This window comes from Phascolarctos cinereus, unplaced genomic scaffold (genome assembly GCF_003287225.1).
Source record: "Phascolarctos cinereus isolate Bilbo 61053 unplaced genomic scaffold, phaCin_HiC Scaffold_5;HRSCAF=322, whole genome shotgun sequence".
Taxonomy (NCBI): domain Eukaryota; kingdom Metazoa; phylum Chordata; class Mammalia; order Diprotodontia; family Phascolarctidae; genus Phascolarctos; species Phascolarctos cinereus.
This window is the reverse complement of record NW_027555958.1, coordinates 103,469,510-103,494,196: the sequence shown is the minus strand read 5'-3', so window position 1 is coordinate 103,494,196 and position 24,687 is coordinate 103,469,510. Positions and strand designations below refer to the sequence as shown.

The window sequence follows — 24,687 nt, the reverse complement described above, 5'->3', positions numbered from 1 at the left end:
ATTTTAAGAATGAAGAACAAAGTCTCCAATTGGTAAAAAGCAACATCTTTACTTAATAATTTGTTTATCTATTACTCAGCAATGCCTTTCAATGTACAGAGAGAAGGAGGTGCAAAATGCGATATAAATAAAATTGTGGGATTTCCTCCCAGATCTGCAGAGGCTAGAATTATACTGATTTATTACCTCATCTATAGCATATCTTCAATTAATTGATCAACAAGCATTTAACTACTTGTTAGGCACTAGGGGGTAGCTAGGTGGATGGAGTGCTGGGACTAGAATCAGAAATACTTATCTTCCTGAGATCCTTGTCCAGAAAACTCCAAATGGGGTTACAAAGAGTAAGACGTGACCAAAATGACACAATAACAACATTATGTGCTAAGTTCTGGGAATACAAAGATAAAAAGTTACATTCTATCAGGAAAGATAATATTTAAGGAATAGAGAGAATGCTCATTCGGCTGGATTGTTAAGTGGAGGAAGGGAGGTAATGTAAAATGAGACTAGAAAGACAGGTCACGCCTAGGTTGTGAAGGGCTTTAAAAGCCAAACAGAAGAATAAATGTTTTCTCCTAGAAGTAATGGGCAGCCATGGGAGTTTATTGAGTAGGATAATGACAAAGTCAGATCTGTGCTTAAGGAAAACTACTTGAGTGTCTTTGAGGAGAATGAATCTTAATGGAGAGAGACTTGAGGCAAGGAGATAAATTAGGAAGCTTTTGCAATAGTCTGAACAAGAAGTCATGAGGTCCTCAATGAAGGGGGGGTAGTTGTAGGAGTAGAGAGGAGCTGGATGTGAGAGATGTTGTTGAGGAAGAAATAACAAGATTTGGCAAATGGCTGGAAAAGTGAAGTGATGGAGATTGAAGAATCAAATATAACACAGACATCATGAACCAGGAAAACCTGGTGGAAAACTTCAACAGAGGAGAGTGGTTTGGCAAAATGGCAGGTTTGTAGAGAAAGATAATGAGTTCAGTTTCGGACATCTTGAGTTTACATATCCAGTAAATGGCTGGTGATGTGGGATTATGGCTCGGGGAAAAATTATCATTGAATAGCGTGAGAAATGAATATATTTCTCTCTTGTTATTTAATAATTGTATTAGGACCAAGGTTTTTTTTTTCCTTTTCTACTTCCTTATCCAGAAACCAACCAGTGTGGGAAATCTCTCTTTAAAGATTTACTCAGGTCAAAATTTAATCAGATAGTAAAAAAAATTCTAAGTTTGAGCTAATGGGTGTATTTTTGCTCATTGTGTTTGCTCAGATAGCTCTGGGAAAATGTTGATTCTCCCTATTGTCAAGACAGGTGAGATGGAAATTGATGTCTCTTTGACCAAGATTTGGGTGATCCAAGTCATGTACCCCAAGACCCTCATTTTAATATAGCCCACTTCCCATTGTGTTAATCAGAGTTGATTGGTACCCCTCAGGAACACCTACTCTTTGAAGGGCATATAAACTGTGGGCCCACTGCCGTGAAGGGTCTTTAGTCTAAGAGAGATGGCCAAATGACCATCCTTTTATTAATAAATATGCTGACCTTATTAATAAAATCATTAAATTACCCAGAAACTATGTCTCTTGGAATTTTTTTTTAATCATCACAGTTTAGTGATCATGAATTATTTGCAGAAGGATTTTTAAATGTGTGAGAGCTGATGTGATTGCCAAGAGTGCAGAAAAAGAGGATTATTAATATTAATGAGCGTTAACAATGACTTACAGCATAGACAGGTAAACAAATTTGCTTGCAATGGTATGATTTTAATAGGATTTTGAGTGTTACGTAAATGTTTTCATAGCTGTGGAGATGACACAAAGAATTTAGTTGGGAAAATTTATTTTTGTGCTCATTTTTAATGAGGGCATGTGTATAATCCAGTAATCAACAGATATGTATGAAAGCCTAGAAGTGGTACTCAGTGTCAAGAAGAGATTGTAATTGAATTATGATAATTTTTTTAAATGACTGAGCCTCCTCAGTTGGACATAGAGGGAGTATTTACAGGCCCAGTCCCACTACTGATTAGCAAGGGAGCTTAGACTTGTTCTGTTTCTGGCCAATTTCTATTTTCTTGACCCCTTCTTTGGTTGCCCACTGCTTCTGAGGGCTCACCATATTAGTACCAAACTTAGTTTGGATACCTGATTTTCAAAGCCCACTGTAGCTTAGAACTCTCCAGCTCAAGAGAGCCATGAGTCTCAGTTTTTCCAGTAGCTGGGATTATAAATATGCACCACCACACTTGAAAGGAGAACTTTCTTTGAGTAGCATAAGTGACTTTGTTCAGAAGAGGTTGCCTTGAAACATCACTATAAAGTCAATAATGGAGTGGAAAATGATGAAGGTTAAAATGGCTCTAATGGCCCTAGGAAAATGTTAGTTTTAATGGCTCTCCAGTGGTAATGTTTTATTGGCATTGAATGTAAAGGACTATAAATACATTTTTATGAAGTACAGTAGCTGTTTTGAAAGGTTAAAGTATCTCAGCTGTGGAAATAGCTGAAAAGAGTGTGTTCACATTAAATTGTTGTGAATTACTATGTCTGAAGAACCTGTTGGAAGAGAAGGATTAATGGTACTCCTTGAGGACTAAGAAGAAAAAAGGGGATTTTCATAGGTCTTGACCCTAATTATAGTGTGGGAAGAAAGGAAGAAGGGAGAAAGGGACCCTGACCAGACACTCTATTAACTGCTTGCTTCTCCTCCCCAACTATGTTTTCCTAACTTCGTAATAACCTGGCCTATGGTCAATCCAGACAAAAGAAAAAGGTAATGAAAATAAGATCAATCCCTCTGAAAAGGCCCTCACCTAGAGAAATCAGGGACGAGAAGTATGGCTTTGAGTCTTTTTGTTCTTGGGGATAAGAGACTGGGTTTGTTAAGTCCTCAAACGCTGAAGGCTTAATATTGGGAAATAAGAAGTAGGTGTGTGATAGATATACAATTTTCACTTGTAGGATATCTGGACAAGAAATTTACTTATCCACAGGGTACTTTCCATGAAAGCAGTTTTATAACTTGCTGTCAACAATTATTCAAATTGTAAACACTACTGGTCCTTCCAGTTTTCATCTGCCTATAGTCACCAATGCCATGCAATTCCTCCATCCCATCTTTTTTGAAGGCTATATCTCCCTTTCTTGGCCAATTACAGGCCTGATTCCTTTTTTCTAACCTGGATTGGTTCACCCCTCCTTGGGTAATCTTGAGGCCCCCTGCTTCCTGTGGCTCACCATATTGGTGCTGAACTTATTATAGACACCTGATCAACTTTAATCCACTGCAGCTCAGAATGCCTGAGTTCAAGTGATCCACTAGTCCAGGTTTCCTTTACAGCAGAGATTACACACATGTGTCACCACTCTTGGCCTTATTACATTCCCAACATATTCTTTGGCACTCCATATGGTTAGGCTCCTAGGTGACACAGGAGAGCACTAGGCCTGGAGTCAGAAAGACTCATCTTCCTGAGTTCAACTCTGGCCTCAGACATTTACTAGCTGTGTGACCATGGACAAGTCACTTAACTTTGTTTGCCTCAGTTTCCTCATCTTGAAAATGAACTGGAGAAAGAAATAGCAAACCACTCCTGTATCTTTGCCAAGAAAACCACAAATGGAGTCATGAAGAATTGGGGCAAAACAACAAATGGTTAGGCTGACAGAATATAACAAAACTAGTATATAGCAAATAGACTTAGAATATTCTCACAGCTCATATAAAAATACAGTAGCTCACATTTATAAAAATGCTGTACATTCAGCAAAGCACTTTTCTGACAACAACACTAACTGGTAGCTATTGTAAGTGTTATTATCCCCATCTGACACATCACTCTGACATAATAAAAAGAGTTCACGGTCTGGAGCCAGATAACTTGGGTTCACATCCCCCCAAACATGTAATTTAATACCTAAGTGACCCAGGTCAAGTCATTTAACTTCCATGGGTCTTAGTTTCCTCATCTGTAAACTGGGGTGAAGTTGGACTACATGACCTCTGAGGTTCTTTCTGGCTATAGATCCATAATTCTATGGTCAGGAAACTGAGGATCAACTGAAGTAAAGTGAGTTATCTAAGATCACTCAATTAATAGATACTAGAACTACTAAACCACCCAAATCCAGGACCCTTCTGACTAAATCCAATACTTTCTCCATTGTACCATATTGTATCCCCATGCATACAAATACAAAAGGGAAAAGAATACATGAGTAAGGCATAACAATAACAGCTCAGATTCATATATTGCTTTAAAGTTTTCCAAGTACTTTTCACACAATTATTTCATTTGATCCTCAACAACCCTGTGAGATAAGTGGTGTTATTATTATTATTCCCATTTTCACATGGGGAAACTGAGGCTGAAAGGTTACATGATTTCTTCAAGGTCACACAGCTAGAAAATGATAATTGCTTCAGGCTGTGGAACCGAGTTTCCAGCCAGTGGGTCTTTGGGAACAAGAATGGCTCTCAAAACCTAGCAGAAAAGCAGCCAGAGCCATAACAAGAATGAACCAATCAGGGCTTTCCCCAGGCACTAAATGTAGAGGGTCCTGACAATCCTTGGAGTCTCCCAAAGCCTAGTGAGCAAGACTAATAAATAATAGAAAGCTACAAGATGGTGGGCTGGAGACAGATCTTCCTCCGCTCTGCCCTCTTTCCTCACTGCTAAACCAGCCCCAGCATCCTGGCGGCTCCATCCCCTCCCTCATGGGGTATTATTCTCTCCTTTTCAATTAGTGGCATGCTTTATGTCACTTGCTCCGGATCCTGTGTGTGTGTGTGTGTGTGTGTGTGTATACGCAAGTGTGTATATATGTGTGTATGCACACATAGATGAGGAAAAAAACTATACATATACGTAGATAGGTATATATTTGAAGTGGCAATGGCCTTTGGAAGATGAAGTCAGGAAGGATAGTTGGATCTGAACAAATATATAGAAAAGAAGAAGGCAGCTAAGTAGTATGGGGAATAGAGAGCCGGGCCTGGAGTCAGGAAGACTCGAGTTCAAATCCAGCCTCAGACACTTACTACTTGTGTGACCCTGAGTAAGTAACTTAACTGTTTTCCTCAGTTTCCTCATCTGTAAAATGATCTGGGGAAGGAAATGGCAAACCACTCCAGTATCTTTGCCAAGAAAACCCCAAGTGGGGTCATAAAGAATCAGACACAACTGAAATAACTGAACTATAACAGCAATGTACAAAAGAAACCCTCCTGGAAATGACAGAATTTTAAAAGCACTCAGGTGTCAACTTTTAAGAACATAAAAAATGGCTCTTTTACCAAAAAAAAAGTCAGCTGAGAAGATATCAGTATCTATTTGCTGATACAGCTAATTTATCATCTTTGTAAAATTTTGATGAGAATGGTTCTGACATAGATGGAATGTATCATGGATGAAAACATAGGAAAGGAACTGGCAAGGTTTGTAGACAGGTTTTTTGTTTTCTTTGAACATCACACCATACCTTCAGAGCACAGTGACTGAGTCAAGGATAGAGAGAATAGCCTACCACGTATGATGTCCAAATTTCTCACATTTGCTTTCAAGTCCCTTTGTAACCTGACCCTGCTATGTCACATTTCGCATTATTCTTTTTTTTTGTGAGACATTTGGGGTTCAGTGACTTGCCCAGGGTCATACAGTTAGTAAGTGTCAAGTGTCTGAGGTCATATTTGAACTCAGGTCCTCCTGACTCCAGAGCCAGTGCTCTATCCACTGTGATACCTAGCCACCCTCACATTATTCTTTAACATGCATCCTTACCCTTTGTCAGGAAGGTCTCCTCACTATCCCCAGAATACACCCCACACTCACTCCCATCTCTATGCCTTTCCTCATACTATATGTTGCCCCATTCATCATTCATTTTCTCATTCAAAACACTATGTGCAAAAAATTATGCTAGGCACTAGGAGATACACAAGACTTACATAAGATGTGGCCCCTTTCATCATGGACCTTGGAGTCTAACAAAGGGATGAGACACATACACAGAAGTAACTATACAACCCAATATTTCATGATAAGTGAAAAGAGTATTGTGTAAAGACTCAAGGGGAAATTTATTACCACCTGGAAAGATCAGGAAAGATGGAGGTAACCTCTGAGTTTGGCTTGAAAGGATAGTTAGGAACTGAAGAGGTGAGGAGTAGAAAGGAAGACATTCTGGATGCCAAGAACAGTGTGAGAGAAGGCAGAGACAGGACGGTGTGGGGCATGTTTGATGAGTTTTATGCAATCATGTTTGGCTATATTGTAGAATGTGTGGAGGGGGAAAATTAGGAGGAAAAGTTGCCAGAATGAAGTGGTGCCAGATTGTGATGGGTCTGGAACACCAAGCAAACTAGTTTAAACTTTACTGTCTATAAAATCCAAATTCTGCCCATCCTTCAGGGCCCATCTCAAAGTCCACCTCATCCATGAAGACTTCTCCTACTACTCAACTGCACAGTTGCATTTAGAGTCAGACCAATACTAGTTTAGCACTGTCAGATGTTCTCTATTTATTTCATAGAGGCAGCTAGATGGCTCATCAGATAGAATGCTGGTCCTGGAGTCAGGAAGACCGGAGTTCAAATCCAGCCTCAGACACTGACTAGCTGTGTGACCCTGGGCACGTCACTTAACCTTGTTTGCCTCAATTTCCTCATCTATAAAATAAACTGGAGAAGGAAATGGTAAAACACTCCAGCATCTTTGCCAAGAAAACCCCAAATGGGGTCACAGAGAGTTGGATGTGACTGAAACAACTGAACATTCATTTTGTGCATGCTGATCTTGATCATTAGCTTGATAATAAGTCATATGAGAGTAGCGGTCCTATCTTCTTCTTTTTCTTTATGTCCTATATCAGTAGGCATCTTTCCCTTGTTTTCTCCCTTAGTCCTCTTATCCATTGCTTCAGCCTGCATTGAAATACCAACAATTCACTTCAGGGCCACAGCCTGATTTTCCTGTTTTGAAAGTGAAAGTACTAAAATGAGAGAATGATTTCTCCAGCAGCTCTCCTGAGAACAGCCTGAGTATTTTGAGAATGATCAGAATCAGGATCTTAGTACTTCAACCTCCTATAATTGTCCTCTACAGTTTCAAGCTTTTGAATCCTAGGTGAATTTTGACTACTGCCTGTTCTTTTTTTGTAAATAGTGTTTTATTTTTTCCAATTACATGTTAAGATAGTTTTCAACATTTATTTTTATAAGATTCTGAATTCCAAAATTTTTCTCCTTCCTATCCCCTTCCCCAAGACAGCAAGCAATTTGATATAGGTTATACACATGTGCAATCATGGAAACATATTTCCACATTAGTCATGTTGTGAAAGAAGAAACAGAGCAAAAGGGAAAAGCCACAAAAAACAAAACACAGAAAAAGTGAAAATCATATACTTCAGTCTGCATTCAGACTCCATAGTCCTTTCTCTGGATATGCATAGATTTTCCATCATGAGTCTTTTGGAATTGTCTTGGATCGTTGTATTGCTGAATGAGCTAAGTCAATCATAGTTGATCATTGCACAGTGTTACTGTTACTGTGTACAATGTTCAGGTTCTGCTCACTTCACTCAGCATCAATTTGTGTAAGTTTTTCCAGGTTTTTCCAAAATCTGCCCGCTCATCATTTCTTATAGCACAATAGTATTCCATTTCATTCAGATACTACGACTTGTTCAGCCACTGCCCAATCGACTGTCATGCTCTCCATTTACAATTCTTTGTCACAGAAAGAGCTGCTATAAATATTTTTGTACAGGTGGGTCCTTTTCCCTTTTTTATGATCTCTTTCAGATACAGACCTAGTAGTGGTATTGCTGGATCAAAGGGTATGTACATTTTTATAGACCTTTGGGCATGGTTCCAAATTGCTCTCCAGAATGGCTGGATCAGTTCGCAACCCCACCAACAATGCAAAAGTGTCCCAATTTGCCTATATCTTTTCCAACATTTATCATTTTCCTTTTCTGCCATATTAGCCAATCTGATATGTATGAGGTGGTACTCAGAGTTGTTGTTGTTTTTTTTTTTAAGGCAGTTGGGGTTAAGTGACTTGCCCAGGGTCACACAGCTAGTAAGTGTCAAGTGTTTGGTCTGAGACCGGATTTGAACTCAGGTACTCTTGACTTCAGGGCCGGTGCTCTATCCGCTGCGCCACCTAGCTGCCCCCTCAGAGTTGCTTTAATTTGCATTTCTCTAACCAATAGCTATTGCCTATTCTTAACAAAAATTAAACCTGGCTCCCCTTTGAATCTTCATTCCTTCTTCCCTTAGGGTTAAGGGGACATTTACAATGGAATCATTTTCAGACTCCCTTACACCCTCAGCATAAATCTGACATTCTCTGTATGAGTGTGCTGATGGGGTCTGGTCACGGCCTACTTGGCAGGACAAGTTTGTCATCTGGATAAACTCTACATAGTGAAATCCAGTCACAGTGGGTCTTGAAACTGACACTCTGAAATCTCAGAAAGAACTGGGGCCCCAGCATTACAATGTTACAGATTAGGTTTCCTACTTCCTTTGCTTCTGATAGAAATAGAAACCCAGGGAAGCGGCTGCCTAATTATCTCACTAAATAAATAGCAGAAGAATGCATTTTCCTTCGGCACGGTCTCGCCTTCCCTTGTCCAAACCTCCCCTCCCCCTACTTGCACATATCCTTGACCTTCATTTCCCTTCCTTTCTCCCACTGACCCACAAAATCAATTTGTGGCCACATTAGTAGCAAGGAATTGAAAGAAGATCAAACCTGGCTCGGAGTGAGAGTGGGTTGATGGCTCTGTTGCAGTCTGCTGGGAAACTGCGCCTGTTTAACAAAAGAGAAAAACGGCTTAAGAGAAGGACACTAGAACAATGATGGTCTGTTTTTGAAGTCTCCTTTTGGTAGCAGAGGAACCTAATTGTCTAAGGCATCTAGGTAGACATTTGTCACTAGTCACAAGTGGAATGGCGATGCACAGCTTTTCACAGCCTTGAAAACGCATGGCTTGGAAGGAGGTCAGTCAGTTCTAGAGGGTCAATATTTTGTTTGATTGTTAGGGGGGCATGATATGGATTAGCCAGCAAAGGAAACTGAGAAGTGAGACGAGTAGGAAAAGAACCAGGAAAGGATAGCGTCCTGGAGAAGAGGGTGGTCAGCAGTGCCACATGTATTAGAATTTAAGGTCATTAACAAGCAGGAAGGGAAGAAAAAAAGGGGGAAAATTTGTATGATAACTTTATTATATATTTAAAAGGAATAGCAAGTTGTACACAATAGATTTGTAGTTTCATGTGCAATCATCTTTTTTTTTTATTCTACTATGTTATGGAAATGCTTCTTTTATTTCATAAGTAAAATAAATAAAATTTTAAAAAAAGAACGAGAACTGAGAAAAGAACATCATATATGGCGATTGAGGTATCAATGGTAACCCTCAGAGGGTGCAATTTCAGTTGCGCGATTCAAAAAAGTCAACAGCAAAAGCACAGGATACAGGAGACATAACTAGACAACAGCTTATGAAAAAGACGTGAAGATTTTAGTGGACGGTAAACTCTGAGTTAACTACGTGACGTGGTAGCCAAAAAAAGCTGATGTGATTTTAGGTTATGTTAAGAGAAGCATAGATTCTAGAATAAGGAGGTGATCATCCTGGTATGCTCTGCTTTAGTTAAACCACATAATGAATTGTTGTTTTTGCTGTAAGATCATTTTAGTGGTGTCCAACCCTTTGTGATCCTTTCTTGGCAAAGATACTGGAACAGTTTGCCATTTCCTTTTCCAGCTCATTTTACAGATAAGGAAACCAAGGCAAACAGGGTTAAGTGACTTGTCCAGGGTCACACAACTAGTGTCTGAGGCCATATTTGAACTCAGGAAGATGAGTCTTCCAAATTCCCCACACTGGCACTCTATCTTCTGTGCCACTTAGGAGTGATTCATTCACAAGTTGGTGTTCCTGCCAAAGAAGTCAACTAGGATAGCGATAGTGCCTAGAAGCCATATCAACTTGCAGGGATCCGTGATGCTTGTCTGGAGAAGAGAAAACTTATGAGGGGTATAACAATTATCTTTAAGTATCTAAAGGGCTGTCATATAGAGAATGGATTAGATTTTGGCTATTTAGCCCAGAGGGCAGAAATAGGAGCACCAAGTGGGCATTTTAAGTGGTAGATTTTGGATTCCTATAGGGGAAAACTTCCTAACAATTGTAGATGCCCAAAAGTTGGATGGGCTTCCTAGAGTTAGGTCTTCCATCACCGAAGGTCTTCAATAGGAGGCTGGATTGCCATTTATTGGAAATACTATTGAGGGGAATTCATACTCAGGTACAAATGTAGCAGAAAGATCCCTGGATTTAGAGTCAGAGGACCTGCATTCATATCCTGGCTGGCTGTTCCTTACCTGTGTGACCTTAGGAAAGTTACTTCCCAATCTCTAGGCTTTCATTTCCTCATTTGTAGAATGAGTCTGGTAAATAAGATGATCTCTGATTCTAATTTCATATAATTTCATGGTATCTTCTAGAGGATTAGTCTTCTAAACTTGTAGGATCAAGCAAACCACATGTGGCTTGGTTTTTTTTTTTTTGAGGTAAATGGGGTTAAATGACTTGCTCAGGGTCACATGGCTAAAAGTATCCGAGGCCATATTTGAACTCAGGTCCTCCTGACTCCAGGCCAATACTCTATATCCACTGTGCCACCTGGCTGCCTCAGCTTGGAATTTTTTGACCAACCAGAAGTCAAAAGTGAGGCTGATTCAATAAAGAGTATCTGCAGGGTTATAAGAAATGGCTTTGTTATACTAAACATATTTCATCTAAATCCTCTAATTTTCAGAACCCAGCGAGAGGAAAGGTTGTAAAAATATTTCCACAAATTTATAGAGCTTTTCTTATATTTGGATCATTTCTGGTACTGATTCATCTAGATAAATGAGATTGTATTGTATACATTTTAACTCTAGCCTTATAAGAAGCTATCTATCTAGGACTGTAGCTGTGATTTCTTTGGCATAGAAGCCACTGAGATGAATAAATTCCCTCTACTTTCTTTGCCATGTACAGTCTTAGAGTTGCTTAGAACACTTCAAGGTTAAGTGACTCGCCTGGAGTTACAGAGACAGTATGTGTTAAGAGGTCAGATGGTGTTAGAAGTTGGATTCAGACCCTGGTTCTGAGGCCACCTCTCTATCCACTACACCAAGCTTCCTCTCAGGCACCTAGCAAGGGAAAGTAACAATCCATATAAGGAAAATGGCAAGGACATTCACAGATCTAGAGCTGGAAGGGACTTTGTTGTTGTTGTTATTGTTCAGTTGTTTCAGTGGTTCTTTGTAATCCCATTTAGGGTTTTCTTGGCAAAGATACTGGCGTGCTTTGCCATTTCCTTCTCCAGTTCATTTTGCAGATGAAGAAACTGAGGTAAACAGGGTTAAGTGACTTGCCCAAGGTCACACAGTAAGTGTCTGAGGACAGATTTAAACTCAGGAAGATGAGTTTTTGGGGCTCCGAGCCCAGCACTCTATCCATTGCATCATGTCCCCCCAACAACAACAATATAGCTTCACTTTCTTACTCATACAGCTTCTGTGAATTTTTCCAAGACTTCAACTTGCTAATGATTTGGAAAGTGTTAGTTAATACAGCTCTACTTCCCTTCCATTTTGAATGCAGTATGTTGGAAAGGGCATCCTTGCTAATCCAAATGGTTCTCTGTCACACCAACACTTGGGAGGTTCTGTGTGAGCCTTTTTACTTCCACACTAAGCATTTATCTTATTACTGGCTTTATAAAAGAAGCATGTAGGCAGTGTTGGTTTTATGGAGATGGAAATCAGTGATGTGCAAAACATTCTGCAGAGGCTATAGAAGGCTCATAAACCAGAAGGCCAGATGGCTGATCTGAAGTTGCTGAACTGACTGCAGATCCTTGGAACTCACTCCTGGACTGACTTCTGAGAGTTACTCTGCAATGGAACTCTTTGCTTATCTTTCCAAAGTGAATTGTGAATGAGGTCACATAGCTGTGGAAACAAGCTCCATTTTCTAAAATAATGAGACAGGAATAAAAATCAAAAGCCCCGATCTACCAAAGCACTTCTCCTAGCTCTTTTATCTTTTTTTTTTTTAAAGTGGCTTAAAAAATACACAACAAATCACCAAGCATTTATTAAGCCCTTACAGTGTGTTGGACACTGTGTTAGGTGCTGGAGATAGAAAGATTAAAAATAAAACAAATACAAGAGTTATCTTCCTAGTCTGCTCCCTCTCTCCTCTAACACCTAGGGGTGTACGTGATATGATTGATGAACCAGAATAGGAGACTGAGAAAGAGTGATTAGACAGGTAGAAGAAGAATCAGGACAGAATACTGTCCAAAAAGCCCCAGAGAGGAAAGACAGGAAGACAGGGTAGTAAAAAGTGTTAAATGCACTAAAGAGGTCAAGAAGAATAAAGACGGGAAAAAGGCCATTAGATATGGTGATTTAGAGGTCATTTGGAAATTTTGGAGAAGATGGTATCAGAAAGTGGGTGATTCAAAAAATATCAGCTGCCAAAGTACAGAATAACGAAGGCATAGTTAGCCAATGGTCCATATGAAAAAGACCATTCTTTTTATTTTTAATTTTTTGAAATTAAACTTATTTTCAATAAACAAAAATCTATTTTCTCTCCCTCCTACCCCCTCACCCACACTGGAAGAGAAAAAAGTAAAGCAAAACTTTTGTGACAAATATGCATAGTCAAGCAAAACAAATTCTATCATTGGCTGTGTCCAAAAAATATGTCATGTTATGTTTGTTTGTTTTTGGTTAGGCATTGCAGTTAAGTGACTTGCCCAGGGTCACACAGCTAGTAAGTGTTATGTGTCTGAGGCTGGATTTGAACTCAGGTCCTCCTGAATCCAGGGCTGGTGCTCTATCCACTGCAACACCTAACTGTCTCCCAAAAATATGCTATGTCTCAATCTGCACCCTGAATTCAACACTTTTCTGTCAGGAAGTAGGTAGTGTGCTTCAATACAGATCCTTTGGAATCAACGAGCATTTCAAGATAAGAAGCATTTATTAAGCACCTATGATATACAAGTTTCTGTGCTAGCACTGAATCATTGTTGGTCATTGTGTTTATCAGAGTTCTTCAGTTTTTCAAAGTTGAAAACAGGGCATTCTGATGGGAAGAACTGGCTCACCTAAGTATCCCAGTCCTAAATCGGCCTTCAGCTTTTCTCTAACAGATATTACTAGGTGTAATTTACTATGGTTAAGTCCTAGATTCACTTTTTGTGACCTCAAATAAAAAGAATAGTATAAAGCAATTATTTTCCTTCTTCAGATAACAGTTATATTTTAAGATGAATCAGCAAAAAGAAATAAAAGTGTTCAAGGTCATTTTGTGGCTGATAATTTGCTTGCCTGATGCCTCTGTTAGAAAGAAATACAGTCATCCCTTCCACATTGAGACTTTCCCCATTGAGGTTTTGATATACCATAGGTTGGCATAAGAAATTAAATGGGAATTTTGGGGGAGTTTTGTGGAATTCCCAGCTGACTCATGAAGGCCTGTAGATGATACAGAAAAAGTTTAGAAACTCAGAAATGCATAAAATGTACATATAGCATATTTTAATCTTTTAATATCATAATAATTCAGACTTCTCCAGTATAAAGGAAGGGCCAAAAATTTTTGTGGGAATTTTCCATATCAACAGCACTCCCCGCCCCCCCATACCCCTAACAACTCTCCCTCCCCACTGTGCTTCTAACACCTGCCCCTCCCCCAATCTAGAAGGCATAAGGGTAAAGACACAGAAGTACTTTTCCTCTTCTTCCTATTCACATACTGCTCCTAATGAATTCAACAAATATTTTCTGAGCACTGGCTATGTGGATTAGCCCCAAGGGAGGTACAAAGAGGGGTAAGGCACAATCTTTCTGCCCTCAAGGAATTTACAATCTACTTATTTCATCAGTATAACAGCTGGAGTCTTTTTTTTTTTTTTTGCAAGGTAATTGCGGTAAATTCTGGTTAAGTGACACGTCCAGGGTCACAAAGCTAGTAAGTGTCAAGTGTCTGGTCTCAGACCAGATTTGAACTCAGGACCTCCCACTGCACCACCTATCTGCTCCCTCCCCCCCTTTTTTTGGTAGGCTATGGGGTTGCCCAGGGTCACACAGTTATGTCTCTGAGGCCACTTTGTTTTTGTTTTTGCTTTTGTTTGTTTTTTGCTTTTTGGTGAGGCAATTGGGGTTAAGTGACTTGCCTAAGATCACACAGCTAGTGTCAAGTGTCTGAGGTTGCATTTGAACTCAGGTCCTCCTGACTCCAAGGCCAGCAGTCTATCTTCTGCGCCACCTAGCTGCCCCGAAGAGCTGGATTCTTAAAGGAAGGTATTTCCATTTCCTTTACAGCCACAACAGATGTAATTCAAGCAAAGCAGAGAAGGAACACCAGAATACCCTTCACTATCACAAGATCCCACTAAAATAATCAGTGTTAACCAGTACTCGACTGAAACAGGATCTCAGGCTGAATTACTGAGTGCAACTCTAGACTCTTTGTTGCTCAAAGAGATTGAATGAGATAATGTACATAAAGCACTTTGTAAATCTTAAAGCACTATAAAGAGTAGCAATTATGATGTTGATAGGTAGTATGGTACAGTGGGTAGAGCTGGCATTAGTATCTGAAAGACCTGGGTTCAAGTCTCGCTTCTGACACACGCTGGCTGTGTGACCCTAGGTAAATCACTTAACTTATCAATGACTTGGATAGCTCTCTCGGACTCTAAGTTACAGAAGAGTAGATGATATGCATTGGGGTGGGGAAGGAGAGTTTCGCTTAGTCAGAAGTTCCTTCCATCATCTGAATGACAGGTTGGTTTCAGGCAATGTGATTATTATTATTATAGGTTAGGTGGCACAATGATAGAGTGCAAGGCCTGAAGTCAGGAAGACTCATCTTCCTGAGTTCAAATCCAGCCTCAGACACTTTACTATCTGTGACTCTGGACAAGTCACTTAACCCTGTCAAGTCTCCATTTCCATCTGCAAAATGAGTTGGAAAAGGAAACGGTAAACCATTCCAACGTCTTTGCCAAGAAATCCTTGAATGGGTCTTGAAGAGTCGGCCACAACTGGGCTGTGAGAGTTTGACAAACACCATAGCCATACAGGACTCTGTGGTACCCACAGTTCCTGATTTAAAATGTCAGAATTATTGCCTCTCCATCTTAGCAAAAAAGCATTTTAATTCTCAAGTAGATAAACGACCAAATAAAAGTCAATTCATTTATCACTATGAAGGAAATTGGATTTTTTTGCTGATAGAAAACCAACTGAAACACCTCAACAACAATTAACAAGAAATATTGGTATTGACTTTTAGCACTGTGTGTTTTGCCATCATTCATTGACAGGTCACATTTCAAACCTATAAAATCAACAGGAAGGAGTTCTCTTATACCACTCTGTGGCTGAGTTACTACAAGTGATCTTAACTCCCACGTTGTTTTATTGGACTGGAAATATTATTTGAGTTTTATTATAAACAAATAACTCTCACAATAAAACTCCTTTGGATCAGTTATCATGTTACGGTATTAGCCAGCTTTAAAAACAGTTTGCCAGTTTAGAGTCAATGAATAATAGCTAATATTTATATAGTTGTGTTAAGATCTGCAAAATAACTTAACAAATATTATTTCATTTTACCCTCACAATCACCCTGGGAGATAAGTGCTATTATCATTCCAATTTTATTGACAAGAAAATTGAGGCAGACTTGAAGGTCAAGTGAAGTGCTCAGGATTCTCACAGCTAGTATTTAAGGCCATATTTGAATTCAGGTCTTCCTAATAATAGCCTCAGTTTTAATTAAAAAAAAAAACAACAACTCATGCTTGTTTACAAGGCTGTTTATAGAATAATCTTTTTATGGCATCAGAATGCTGGTGACAGGCTGTTCTTTGACAAAAGAAAAGAATCATTTTGTCCAAAACCAAGGGATGATTTAGGATGAATTAGTGTATCTTAGTATATCTTCACTAGAAACAAAATGGCTTTGTACCTGTCATCCTGAAAAGTGATAAATTATGTCTGTAGATTTAAAAAAGTCCAAATAATTACATGCCCATGAACTTGGAAAAAGCAAGAGCTAATTTTGCTTTCTACTCCTCACAGCCCAGGCCTGGATTATGCACAGAAGCAATACTTAATATTAGCATCTGTTGATTATGATTTATTAAATTATATTTATTCACAAGACATTGTCAGTGAGATAGACTATGACACTTCGATCCTAATGCCCATTTTCCTTAACATAAACTTGTAGAAAGAGCTGTTTTTCTATCAGCAAAAAAATCCAATTTCCTTCATAGTGATAAATGAATTGACTTTTATTTGGTCGTTTATCTACTTGAGAATTAAAATGCTTTTTTACTAAGATGGAGAGGCAATAATTCTAACACTTTAAATCAGAAACTGTGGGTACCACAGAGTCCTGTGTGGCTATGGTGTTTGTCAAACTCCCATAAATTAAATCTACCTTTCTCAGAAATACCATCTTCTAATTTCTTTATAGTAAAATTTCTTGGCAAGGAAAGAGGAAACTATGATGATGAGAATGATTGTACAAAATCTTATAGCCACTTTAGGCTGCAAGAAATATACAATGGGCATGCTCTATTGGTCAGTATGCACTCTCATAAGCCATATGCTTAGTATGTAATTACTCTAGTCACCTCCAGGCTCTAGTACAGGGGTTCTTTAGTTTTTTGTGTGTCATGGACCCCCTTGGCAGTCTGGTAAAGCCTTGATCCCTAAAATAAAATACATAGGATTATAAAATACATAGGATAAAATACATAGGACTATAAGGGAATCCAGTTACATTGAAATTCAGTTATAGAAATATTAAAAACAAACAAAAAATCATGTTCTTAGCCTGTAGTTTATAGCACTTTAAGGTTTGCAAAGCAAAACACAGATCCCAAGCTAAGGAACCCTGCATCTATGCTGTTAAACGACTGAACTAATGAAAACTTAGACAGAACTTTGCAACTTGACATGTACATTTTGCCACAATTCCTTAAATAACGTTGTAGAGTTGGGTTTGAAAAGGACAAAGCTAATCAAGTTACAAATGAAAAAGAGCCAATTTGTGTGTGTATACAAAACAGATCCTAGTTGTCTCAGAGACCAGCTTTCTTTTCTCTTGGCCAGGTCAGATAAAAAGTGTTAATGAGTGAACAGACCACATACTATGCAGTTGTCTACTGCTATACAGTGAAGTCCAGCAACATCTTGGCGATCCTGTCTTTTCACAGAGGGTAAACACAAGGCAGCCCAGACAAGCAAAAGGCTTTATCCAGCAACAATAGGACTCTATTCTCCTCTTAATTTATGCACTCAGATTTTCTGGCATTTATGGTGTACATACAAGCACAATAAGAGAAAGAAAAACACTTAATCCTTTGAGGCAGATCGCAGGCTCTCCATGGATTTTCAGGACTTCAAGTGGAGGCTGCATGTTCATTTGTTGGGCATATCATATACATGATTCCTCATGGAAGTACTGGTTAGAATAGATAAAATTTGAGCTCCCAGAATCAGAATCCCAGAATTTCAGAATTAGAAGGCAATTATTTAGTCCAGCCTATATCTGATCAAGAATCCTTCCTGCAAAATACTGAGCCAAATACTTTGCTGGAAGACCTTCTATGAAGGGATAACCCATGCCCTCCCAAAGCAGCTGATTCTACCACTTCTGCACAGCTCTAATTGTTAAGAAATTTTTCCTTATACCAAAGCTAAATCTGTCACTTTGATATTTCCTCTCATTGAACCTAATTGTGTTGCCTGAGACCAAGCTGGACAAGTCTAATCTGTCTTCCATATGAGACAGCCCAGCTATCATGTACCCATTGGGTCTTCTCTCCTCTATATTAAATACTCCCAGTTTCTTCAAATGATCCTCATATGGAATAGTCTCAAAATCCTTCCTTGTGGTTGCTCCATAGAATATCAATGTCCTTCCTAAAAGTGGTGCCTTGGACTGAACACAATACTTCATTTTTTCTCATTCAATTTTATCTTATTTTTGGATCCACATTTTTTCCCCTCCCACCTCTCCACTGAGAAAGCTAGAATAACAAAAATTCCTTTAAAAAGTTGTATGGTCAAGCAAAACAAATTCCTTCATCTGCAGTGTCCAAAACAAAACAAAACAAAAGTACTCTGTACTCTGAGTCTCTCAGGAAGTGAGAAGCATGTTTCATCCTGAGTCCTCTTAGAACTGTGGTTGTTCATAGCACAATACTTCAGAAATGGTATGACCAGGGTGGAGTACAGAGAGAAGATCATTGACTTAGTCCTGGACATTAATCCTCATTTAATGCAGTCTAAGATTTCATTGATTTTCTTGGCTGTCATATAGTACTTATAACTCTGTGAGTGAGTGAGTGAGTGTGTGTGTGTGTGTGTGTGTGTGTGTATAAACACATAACATATAATACTAATGCATGTTGTGCCTGCAGTCCACTAAAGCCCCCAGATCTTTTTCAGATGAGTGGATATCTAGCTATGCCTCCAATTGATTTTTTAAACCCAAGTGGAAACCTTTATTTATACTTGCCCCTATTAAATTTCCTTTTATGAGATTTGGTCCAGTGTTGTAGCCTGACAGGATCATTTTGGACCCTGACTCTGTGATCCAGGGTTTAGCTGTTGCACAGCTTTATGGCATGGGTAAGTGTACCCTCTCTGCCTTTGTTATTGATAAAAAATATCAAACAATATCGGACCATGAATAGATCCTTGGGGCACTAGACTGTCCGCCAAACTGACATTGAACTTTTAATGACTATATCAATATTTAGGTTCTATAATAAAATGATCTTTGAATCTATGAACCCTCATCCTATACTTAGTCACTCAAATAGAGAAATGGATCAAAAGAGAAAATAAATAACTACTACCAGGGTACTTTACTTCTGATTTTTAAAAGTATGCACAGCTTCTTCATTTATAATATTAGAGCGATTGGGAATGATGATCTTCAACTTACATCTTAGAATCCTGCTTACCTGGATGGCTTAGCAACTAGTTGGTGATCTTCAAATGAAGAATTACCATTAAATAATTAAATTAAATAATATCAATCTAAGGATTTAAAGCCATAATATATTTAGTGAGAGGTAGCATGATACAGAAATAGTGCTGCAGTGCTGGTCTTGGGAGCAGGAGAGATGTGGCTTCAAACCCCAGCTTCTACAGTTACTGCATCTGGGATCCTGGTTAAGTCACTTAACCTTCTTGACCTCAGTTTCCTAATCCATAAAATGAAAATAATAATACTTGGAATACCTACCTCACAGATTTATAATGAGGAAAGTTCTTGGCAAACCTGAAAGTGTTATATAAATTTGATTTAGTATTTTCAGTGTACAAGTTTTTCCCTTCCCTAACTTTGTAGAGGAATTTTGAAATTCAGGCCTTGTGACTTGTACCCAAAAGTATCTACAAAAGTTTTGACAGCCGTTGCTAAGGAAAAGAATGAATTAGGCTGGAGAGTGAACAACCAAGGTGATATCACAGAACTGCAGAGTCTCAGAGTTGGAAGGAATCTCTCAGCCAGAGCTGTTGAATGCCTTGCCCAACCCCTCTGACACATGGTCACCCATGGAGGGAGAACCACCTGCCTTCTTAATAACAGCCCTGTTAGAATTGATCTTATTTACATCCAGCTGAAATTTGCCTCTCTGCAACTTCCACTCATTGTTCCTACAGCCCAGGCAGAACAAATACAATATCTATTTTGCAGGCCAGCTTTTCATGTATTTATAGGCAGCCAAGGTATCTGCAGGGACAGTTAGATGGTGTGGTGGAGAGAGTGCTGGGTCTGGAGTCAAAAAGACTCATCCACCTGAGTTCAAAATCTGGCCTCAGACACTTACTGGCTGTGTGACGCTGGGCAACTCACTTAAACCTGTTTGCCTCAGTTTCCTCATCTGTAAAATGAGCTGGAGAGGGAAATGAGAAACCACGCCAATATCATTGCCAAGAAAACCCCAAATGGGCTCATGGAGAGTCAGATATGACTAAAAAACAACAACAATAACAAAATGATATTTGCCCTAAGTCTTCCAAGTCAAATATCTTCAGTTCCTTCAATGAATCCTATGCACATTTTTAGTTCTTTCACCATCCTAGGCACCTTCCTCTGGTCAGATTTTAGTTAACATCCTTTCCTTAAAGTGGTACAATACTAAACGCCAATATTACATAAATGGGTCTGATCAGGGCAGATTATATTGAGATTGTCTTCTTCCATATGTTAACACAACCTCATATCTTATTAGCAGTTTTTCTATAGTATTCCTTGACATATGATTGACACAGACAGAACTTACAGTACCTTCCGCGTACCCCCTTCCCTCAAGTAGAGAATTAGGAGATAGGATGAAGATATATATATGTTTAGTATTTCCTTTACTGACTTAATCAAAAAAGATTCTGCTTCCGATGTCTCTCCATATTCACTTTTTTTGATGTGCACCCATATTTATCAAACTGATGGAAATAAACCCTAGTGTTTATAGGAATGCCCTTGCTCAGATGCAGTTGCCCACAACAAGCAGTTGCCAGGATGCATAAACAGCTTAATTTGTGCAGGTCTCACTTTCCTCATCTGTAAAACGAGGAGTTTGGCCTTAATGGCTCTAAGATTCAGGGAGTCTATGATCTCCGATTTCCACTTACAAAAAACTAAAAGCCAAAACAAACAAAAAACCATACCTGACAACAACAACAAAAACGATATTGTATGCATAAGCTGCCCATTCAGTGTATATTGGCTAGGCTACTTAAATATCTATAGAGAATTAAAAAAATTTTTATATTTAGTGGGAAGGTTGATGATACATTTATAAATAGAAATGGGACATTTTTATTCTTGAATGATAGAACCATTATGATAATTGAAGCACTATAACAAAAAGTAGAAGTTTTTTTTTGGCAGAATCACAGTATTTGAACAATATAAATAGACATTCGTATTTTTTAGAGAATCACAAAACTTTTGAGCTGAATGAGACCATTGTGATCCTGCCAAGTCCCTAATTTTATAGTTAAGAAAATCAAATATTTTGAGGCTTAAGCATGGATTTGAAAATGAATCACCAAATTAGATGATCATTTTATGATGATGAAATAAGCTTAAGGAAGAATTTTATATATTCATTTGACAAGCAGCTGGACAGGACGAAATAGAGAAAAATGCAGGCATATGTTAGTTCATAGGATCATAGTGTAGTAGAAGCTGAGCTGGCCTACAATCCTTTCTTATAAGTGTGTACCCAGAGCTTCCCTGGAAATTTCTGGCGACTCCAAGGACATGGGCACTTATTGCTTGGGGGCTTTTAGAGAAGATGAACTTCCTGGCTTCTGGACACGTGGTAGCCCAGAAGTGAAAGGACTTTACAAACCCTCAGGGGTCCTTTGGAAGTGACTCTCCAAGTAGCATCATATGACTCCAGTGAGGGGTGGGGAAAGACAGGTCTTCTTCTACTTGAGTATAATGGTGACCTTGTCTATATGGCAACTAATGTAAAGAGCCACAATGAGGTGAGTTTGTACCAGGTCTATAGCTTCCTTTGCCCTTTTTTGTGTTTGTTCTTTTCTGATCTTAAGTGAATGAGTATATTGAAGTGGATGTGTCCAAGACTGGAGGTGACCTTGTGAGTTCAAGAAGTCTAGAGTTCTCATTAAAAGTTAGAACTAAATGGAAGCATTGGGGTGGTCCCCCAGCAACCACTTTACTACCCTGGAGGGGATGGCCACTAAGAGTCATACGGAAAGCGCTGAGCAGAGGCAAAATGTAAAATGCCTAATCAACGGCCCTCAATACTACTTTATCTTCTGACACAGTTAAGTATCAGTCTCCCAGAAGATTGTAACAGTAGTTAAAAGTTAAGTTACTGAATCCTTTTAATTTGTTAATTTGTTTAATCCTGTTTCCTAATCTGTAAATTTATTAAATCTAAATCCTGTTTAATTTGTTCTGTTAATACATGCTTCTAAGGTTTCTGTTTTTAGCATTTCTTCTGTGTGCAGGAATAAAGTACTTGTCCCATACCTGAATCATATTACGTATTTAAAAGGAATAGCAAGTAGTACATAATAGATTTGCAGTTTCATGTACAATCATCTTTTTTCTAGTCTACTATGTTATGGAAATGCCTGTTATATTTCTTAAGTTCAGAATAAAATAAATTTAAAAAAGAAAGGAATAAACTGCTTGTTCCATACCTGATTAATATTATATACTGAATACTTCTTTTATTTCCTGCTTTGGGGACACCTAAACATGAGCTATAACCTATAACTTTAAGCAATCTTTTGAATTGGATTTATTTAAAAAAATGAAACGAATAGCCATATAAGATAATGAACTTCTAGTTGCTAGACATGTTTAAACAGAGGCTGGATGTTTTAGAGGGCAGGAACTTAGAACAGTAGACCTCCAAAAATTCCTTTCAACTCTTAAGACTCAATTACTCAGCTCTGTTCAAAAGCGAAATAACATTAGGTTTCCACTGGTGCAGTGGAATGAGTTCAAGGGCCCTGGAGTCAGGAAGATTTGTCTTCCTGAGTTCAAATCTGACCTCAGAAACTTACTAGCTGTGTGATCATGGGCAAGTCACTTAACCTGGTTTGCCTCAGTTTCCTCATCTGTAAAATTAGTTGGAGAAGAAAATGGCAAGCTCTCCAGTATCTTTGGCAAGAAAATCCCAAATGGGGTCACAAAGAGTTAGACAAGACGGAAACAACTGAACAACAAAACCCAAAAATATTAGGTTGAACTCTCAACCTTAACTACAGTCTCATTTCTATTAACTAAGTGCAAACAATTGTGAATCAAAATTTATCCACAGAAAAATTTTTTTTGCTTTTATTGAAGAACAACTCAGCAATCTTAGATCCCCAAAGTAATTAAATTGTATATAGTCTTTGATCTAGAGACAACTGAGTTAACATATACCTTATATATGACTTCAGGGAGCCAAGGATATAGGGAAAGGACTCATGCATATGAGAGTATTTATAGCAGTTCTTCTTGTAGCTAAGAACTAGAAGGATAAGGGGTGGCCACCAATCTCAGAATGGCTGCACAGCTCTCGTATGTAAATACAATGGAATATAATTGTGCCAAAAGAAATAAATACAATGAGTACAGAGAAAAAGGAGAAGACCCTTGTGAACTGAGGTGGTGCTGAATGAGATACACAGTTTCAGGCATGAGCAATGTGTTGGTTTGTTGGGTTTGACTATACTTATTTGTTACAAGGGAGCGCCTCTGTTTGGGGCTGGGTGGGTAGTGATGGAAATGCAAAAAACAAAACAAAACAACAAAGCTCATTAATAAAACATATTTTGGCAAATGCAGGGAAGGAAACAAAAAGAAGCTCAGAGAGAGAGACATAAAAAATAGAATAATTCTATTATTACCTTGTTAAATTTAATATATACTTTAAAAACTATAGGTAACAGAAATTCAGTTCCCTATACAATTCCTTTTCTTGTTCTTTGTATATTGAAATGTTTGTTTGCTGCTGATTATAAATTAATATTTAAAATTTTTTTTAAAGAGTGACACTTTTAAGCCGTTACCTGGCATTAAAGCACTCATTTGATTCTTTGGTCCCTGAGAGACTGAATGGTTATTCTTGTCTGCAATAGCTGATGTGAGCAGCTGTTTCCTTACGGCTTTCTGGATGTTCTGCAAAGGGAGACTTCTGTTCGTATCTTCAGTCAATCCCACAGTTCTTTGCTGGGCTGGACTTACAGCAGCATGAGTTATTGTCTTGCGGCCAGGACTCACTGAATGAATGGGGATAGATTAATTATTAGCTGTCAGATTTTTTTTTTTGGTGTAAAAATAAACTCAAAAATGCTAACTCCTCAGTCTATCTCTAATGATGAAATTTTGGGGTTACGTAGAATTCTAAATTCAAATATTAAAAAAAAAATTCATAAATGCCATTATCTTTGTTTATTAATGGACAATTTTTGTCTGATCTTTTTTCTTTAAGGCTTAATGACAGAAATAGTTAATGACAGAGTCAGTACTCAAACCCAACATTTGCAGATTCTTAATCAGTGAACGTTATGAACCTTTTTTATACTGCTATTTTCCCCCTGGTTGTGTTTCTGTAGTACCTATAACTAGAAGAGTGGTTTAGTACATGATCTGGTTTTCAAAAATTATATCAAACGTCAGTCATAAACATCTGAAAAATTACTTCAAAAACAAAATTAATGTTAATTTAAATTTTAAGGGGGCCCATTACTTGGGGAATGCCTGAACAAATTATAGTATATGAATATAATGAAATACTATTGTACCAGAGAAATCTGGAGACTTGTACAAACTGATGAACATATGAGTAAGAGCAAAATATACAGATAGGAGAACAATTTGTGTAATAACACTATTGTGAAAACAAACAATTTTAATAGACTTAAGAATGTTGATCAATGCAATGATCAACCATGATTTAAGGGGACCAATGATGATACAGGCTGCCTACCTCCTGACACAGTAGGAACGGACTGGAAGCAGAAAGAGCAATACATTTTTGGACATGATCAAAACGTAGGCATTTGTTTTATTCAA

General features: G+C 38.3%; 1 protein-coding gene across 3 annotated transcripts in view; it reads right to left on the bottom strand.

The window, feature by feature from the left end:
* Positions 1-24,687, bottom strand: part of LRP11 (LDL receptor related protein 11) — a 95,489-nt gene that overhangs the window by 10,224 nt on the left and 60,578 nt on the right. For 2 of the 3 annotated variants that reach the window (XM_020986598.2, XM_020986599.2), the window contains one exon: positions 8,775-8,831. In XM_020986598.2, coding sequence (XP_020842257.1) covers positions 8,775-8,831 — 57 coding nt within the window. Of the gene's footprint in view, positions 1-8,774; positions 8,832-23,681; positions 23,892-24,687 lie in introns of all 3 variants that reach the window. The other variant, XM_020986597.2, reaches the window with a different exon arrangement.